At 50.4% G+C, this 6,000-nt stretch overlaps 1 protein-coding gene across 1 annotated transcript in view; it reads left to right on the top strand.

The window, feature by feature from the left end:
• Window positions 1-3,065: 3,065 nt before the first annotated feature.
• The window catches only part of AFAP1L1 (actin filament associated protein 1 like 1), a 66,592-nt gene continuing 63,657 nt past the window's right edge, over window positions 3,066-6,000 (top strand). Inside the window, exon 1 of the mRNA XM_062188874.1 lies at window positions 3,066-3,137. Coding sequence (XP_062044858.1) covers window positions 3,122-3,137 — 16 coding nt within the window. The 5' untranslated portion in view covers window positions 3,066-3,121. The remainder of the gene's footprint in view (window positions 3,138-6,000) is intronic.

Genomic DNA, 6,000 nt, shown 5'->3' with positions numbered 1-6,000 from the left:
AGGAAACAGAAGATACGCCGCAGATCCCAAAAATTGTATTCTTGTGTGGCACTCAAACCAGGAAACGGAAAGCAGAGGAAAAATCCAGACATCCACAATCTCCTGCCCCACCCTCATCTGAAGCTCACCACCTAACAGCCTGCAGCCTAGCCAGCCCAATGCTCTGCAGGCACAGCCCACTGTTTCCTACCTCCAGGTCTGTGCTCTCACTGTTTTCTTTGCCTGTAATGTTATCTCCTCATTGCATGTTCAAATCTTGGGCAACTCACTTGCTACATCATCCAAATGTCTGTCATCCATTACTGTCAATAGTGAGAAACTTGCTTTGTCTTGATGGCCTCTGAGCGCATGTGCTCTCTCCTCTGATAATGTGTACTATAATTATTTTGTACATGTCCATCTCCTCTCCTAGCATGGACATTCCTTGAGGACAGGGCTCATTTCCATCTAACATGTATTCATGCAATAGGAACTTGCACAGAGTGCAATCAATGTTGCCTTGATGGGCTGATGGACAGCAGCAGTGGTTAGTTTTTAATGGTGACCATAGACCTCAATAAAGGAAAAGTACAGAAAAAAATGTATATGGTTAATCCTTGTCCAAAACCCCACAAATAGCTCCCTCATGGGTTATCCTGACAGCAACCAAACTTCAGTCAATCTAATCAACACTGCCACCTAGTGCTAGTGAACAGCATGGGTAATTATCTACACCAGAACCACTAGACCTTGGAAGTGCACAGGGACGGTGTCCTCCCACCTTTATATCTTACCCAGACCACAGCTCTGTTAGCTCCGCTCCATAAATTACTCCACAGACACATGTAATTCTCCTTAGCGCTTGTGACTTTTTTGTTCCAGTTCTCTGAATATACCTCCAACACCCTGGAAGGTGTCTGAAAGTTCTCTAAAAAGAAATCTCTGCAAAAGCCTCCATCTGTGTGTGCTATAGTAACATTTCCTACTGTGGTTTAAAGATTACTTTAAGTGAAATGTTTTGTTTCTCAGATATCTGGGGGGCTAGCCTGGGAACCTAACCACAGTTCTCAACCTGATTTCAAAAGTGATCCATAGTGCAACCTTTTGGGACTTGGCCCACTTGTAAATTGTTAGTCGGCCGCTGTAGAATTTAAACTGACGTTTTCAAATCGGAAAAGTGGGCAGGAACAGAGAGGAACTTGGAAAATAATAAAGGCTCACATTTGTAGAGCTCCTTAGGGTTTCTAAAGTGGGCTTGCATCATCATTTCATTTGCCCTTCCAACAGCCCTGTGCCATCTGTAAGAAGTTTCCTGAAACACAGATGAACAAACAAGGCTGGCAGAATGGAGGTTTTACACTTACTGTGCAGTAAGAGCTTTGTTTTTAGACTCAAATCCATTGTGTTTTCACTAAGCTTTTTCCCTCCCAGTACCAACAAACATAGTAAACAAACTTCTGACACCGTTTTGCAAAGACAAGATTCCTTTCAATTTGCCCAAAAAAGCAACGGAGAAAATGTTCCCAGGTCAGGAGTGTACAAGATGCTTAACTCCAGGCCCTCTCTTACCTCAGTGTCTTTGCACAAGGTGCTCCCAACACCAGTGTTCCTTTTTTTTTTTAAAAGATGTTTATTTATTTATTTATTTGAAAATCAGAGTTACACAGAGAGAGGAGAGGCAGAGAGAGAGAGAGGTCTTCCATCCAATGGTTCACTCCCAAATTGGCCACAACAGCCAGAGCTGCACTGATCCGAAGCCAGGAGCCAGGAGCTTATTCTGGGTCTCCCATCCAGGTGCAGGGGCCCAAGGACCTGGGCCATCTTCTACTGCTTTCCTAGGACACAGCAGAGAGCTGGATCGGAAGAGGAGCAGCCAGGACTAGAACCAGTGCCCATATGGGATCTTTTTTCTTAAAGATTTATTTTATCATTTGAAAGGCAGAGTGACAGATGGGGAGCCTGAGGGTATGGGAGAAGAGTGAGATCTTTCATCTGCTGGTTCACTCCCCAAACGGCTGCAACAGCCAGGTCTGGTCCAGGCAGAAGCCAGGAGCCCAGAACTCCATCAGCATCTCCAACATAGATGGCATTGGCCTATGTACTTGTGCCATCTGCTGCTGTTTTCCCAGGCACATTGGCAGGGAGCTGGGTCGGAGCTCCAGTGTGGGATGCTGGAGTCCACAAGCAGCAGCTAAACCCAGTGCTGAACACAGTGCCGGTCCCTGTGAAGGGTCTTAAATTCAGACACAGGATGTTGTCTATAAATGAATTGTGCCTATTTCCACAGTGATCACAACGATAGAATGAAGAAGCAGACATTTTTCTTACATTTTAAATTTCAAATCTATTCCTGGGCCACACTATTTTCTATATATCCTGTAAGTATCTTGTTAAGAGCACACTTATAGTACACTCTGCTTTGCGTCCTAAATGTGTTCAATGTGTTCATTTCCACAGTGTCTCACTCGGTTTTGACATTTCTTCACATTTCAGTTGCACACGGAACTTCAAAGGCTGAAAATGGACTATTGCCCACCTATTTCTCCAATTTCTAGAAAAGCTCTTCTTTCTGAAAAGCTGTTATTAGTATTATAATTTCTCTACTCTTTGACACCCTCATTGACGCAGCCCCAGTGTAGCTCCGGGCCCACGGATTGCCCCCAGAAAGGGCTCAGAAAAGATCTGCCAAGTGGGGAGGGTAACCCCAAGAAAGGCGTAGCAGCCACGCGGAACCGGGCAGGAGAGAAAGGCGGTCTAACAGCCTGGGCGTCCCAGGGGCGACGGCCTAGGAGGTGAGGTCGTAAACTCCGCCCGAGCCACAGGGGCGCAGGCAAAGCTGACTCCACACGGGGGCAGACAGCGGGTGCTCCAGCCCCGCGGAGGGCAGGGCGTGGCGCGGGCGTGTGCGGGACACGGGACACCGGCCGGTGGCCCAGGGGCGAGGCGTGCTCGGGTCTATTCCGGGAGCAGCGCCGAGGGGCGGGCGCGGGCGGGGCGGGGGCGCTCTGCGAGCATCCTGTCTGGGGGAGGGGACCACAGCCGGCCTGGGAGAGAAGCGCTCCCGCCTCCACCAGCCGCTCCAGAGCCACTGTGCCCTGCTCTGCGTGCCCCGGGGGGGCCGGGTCGACGTCGGGGCGACGCCATGGACCGAAGCCGGGGTAAGAGGAGCTACATGGTGCTCAGTGCTCGCACTTGTTGCGGCACGGGGTGGGGGAGGGCGACCCAAGGGCGGAGAAGAGGGAAAGAGGTGCCCGGAGGGGAGGGGGAAGATGAGCGGGCGGAGGGGCTTGGTGCCGCGTGTACAGGTGCCTCCTGCTGCCTGCGCAACCCGGAGCCTGTCTATCCCTCTTTGTCCTGGGGCTGAGTCGCTCCTGTGTGTGAAACTGAAGCTTTCCTACACACGAATTTATAACTTCATGAAAGATCCCCAGAATTCTGGAGACGGTGTGCTCCTTCCTCCGTGCCGCAGGGGAAGAATGAAATGAAGTTTGCAGGTTGCGGACCCCAGACCCCTTTCCTAGTGCAGCCACTGTGTGCGTCGGGGAAGCCCAAGGGTTTGGGGAAGGAAGGGCTCTCAAGCAGTCTGACCTGTGAGTGCTTGCCCCTGTGTGTCTGGGGTCTGGCTCTGTTCACGACAGGCTGTCTGGCCCTGACCCAGTCCCTTCTTTCTGGACTAGTGCCACAGTTGAACTAGATGTCTCCCAGGCCTCCTGCTGCTCTGCTTTTCATGGATGAGCATATTTGGCAGAATTTTCAAACAAATAGTGAGACTTAGGGCAACTGGGTTCGACAGAAGCACCGAGAGCTGCAGACAGCCGCAGTGTGTGTGTGTGTGTGTGTGTAAAGATGTGGCCTGCATGGGCATGGAGCAGTATCCAAGGCTAAGAATGGAAATGCCGGGTTCCTCACCCTCCAGAATCCAAAGAGCCTGCAAGTGTGAAGAGGTCACAGGTGTGAAGGCACTTGGTGAACTGGCAAGTGCAGTGTCAACACAATAAGCTGCTGTGAATGTTGGAAAATTCCTCACCCTCCCCAAACAACTTTGCAGCCTCTTCCATCTGCCTGTTCGTGTTAAGGTTCCTGGGGGTGGAGAGGGGAGTTGGAGGAGAGTGATCAGGAGGATGATAGGGAGTAGAAGGCACTGGGGCCAGGAAGAGTACAGGAGCAGGTGTGGGGTCATTTCCCCAAAGCACCCGGCTGAAGCTCAGAGGGCCATGGGGTAACCCTGGCTTCCGGTTCAGCCTCCCCGGCCACCCCTCCCTAACACAAAATTCAGCATATAGCTCCTCCTGTGGTGCCCTGGAAGGGCAGCAGGGAGTGGAGGGCCTTCTGTTTGGCTCTTTGGGAACAGGCTGTGGCTTATAAAGCAGTTCTCACCTGCTTGCTTACTTCTGAGCAAGTGTGCAAAAAGTGAGCACACTGAGGGAAGACAGAGAAGAAACACAGCTCCTGTCCCCACCTCTCACTTCCTCTATCTAAGGCAAAGAGCATGGTCCCCCAACCAGTTGTCAGACCCCTCCCTGTAGGAACGCACCTCCCTAGGCCTACCAGACTTGTGGAAAATGGACAGAGTGACAGTAATTCACTTTGCTCTAAATGCTTGGGGACCAGTGCCTCTTCAGAAGCTTGTCTGCATAGCGCTCCCCCTGGGAGCCAGACCTCCAGGGAAACCTCTTGGTACTCAGAACCTTCCAGAGTTCTGCCCTCCTACAGACTTTCCTAGCCTGCTTTCCTTCTCTTCCATAGCTCTTGTCACAACTCCATAGAGTAAGTCATCTGACAGCCTGTTTAGTGGCCTCTGCCCCTGCCCAGAAGTGATGGCTCTGCTGACACAGTGCCTGGCACACAGTAAGAGCTTGCTAGCAGTGGGTGAATTCGTAATGCTGTGACTTTTTAAAAATCAAATACTTCTGGAGTGGTTGGAATTCCCATCCATGTCTTACTTTGGCTCTGGTTTCCTGAACATTCCAGGCTATCTTGAACAGGACCAAGTTACCTGTCTCAATCCTCAGTTTTCTACCCTAATAACTGCAGACATCTCATGAATGAAAGCAAACATGACTATATTATAGAGTGCAAGATCTATACCTGTTCTTAAGATAACATCTGAGGCCGGCACCGCGGCTCAATAGGCTAATCCTCCGCCTGCAGCGCCGGCACATGGGGTTCTAGTCCCGGTCGGGGTGCCAGATTCTGTCCCCGCTGCTCCTCTTCCAGTTCAGCTCTCTGCTGTGGCCCGGGAGTGCAGTGGAGGATGGCCCAAGTCCTTGGGCCCTGCAACCTCATGGGAGACCAGGAAAAGCACCTGGCTCCTGGCTTCAGATCAGTGCCGTGCGCCTGCCACAGCACACCAGCCGCGGCGGCCATTGGAGGGTGAACCAATGGTAAAGGAAGACCTTTCTCTCTGTCTCTCTCTCTCTCTCACTGTCCACTCTGCCTGTCCAAAAAAAAAAAAATATATATATAACATCTGAGACTTCAAAAATCATTTCATCAAGCCTTTCTTGACATGTTCTTTCCCAGGTAGATATCCACTCTTCAGTTATCAGGGAAAGTATAAGCAACACAGGTCTCATTTCAACCTCATACCTGCTAAGTGAGGAGAGGGGGATGGGAGGTCGATGTGTGGAATTGTCATGACTCGTGTCCTGGAGAGGAAACCAATCTTCATTGGAAACAACAATGAAAACTGAAGTCATCAGGCTCTTATATTGTGCCTGGCAACATGCTGAGCATATTATATGGCTTCTCTTCTCATGGGGTGGGGGCTATATCCAGATACTGTTGTCACTACAGTCCCCACCTCAGAAGCAAACAGGCTCAGCAGGTGTACAAATACTGTTCAACATATGAGGGGGCTATGTCCCAATGAATCTGTCATAAGTCCATATTTGCCCAAAATGTTATCAAGTGTTAGTCTGCACACCTAACCTACCCAGCATGCTAACCTAGGTGACAGAAGCCAATGTGTGTTTCCCCTCGTGACTGCCATGTAACTGAGAGCTGCACTCAGCGCCACTC

This window comes from Lepus europaeus, chromosome 4, assembly GCF_033115175.1.
Source record: "Lepus europaeus isolate LE1 chromosome 4, mLepTim1.pri, whole genome shotgun sequence".
In the NCBI taxonomy this organism is placed as follows: Eukaryota; Metazoa; Chordata; class Mammalia; order Lagomorpha; family Leporidae; genus Lepus; species Lepus europaeus.
This window is presented reverse-complemented; position numbering and strand designations above follow the sequence as displayed.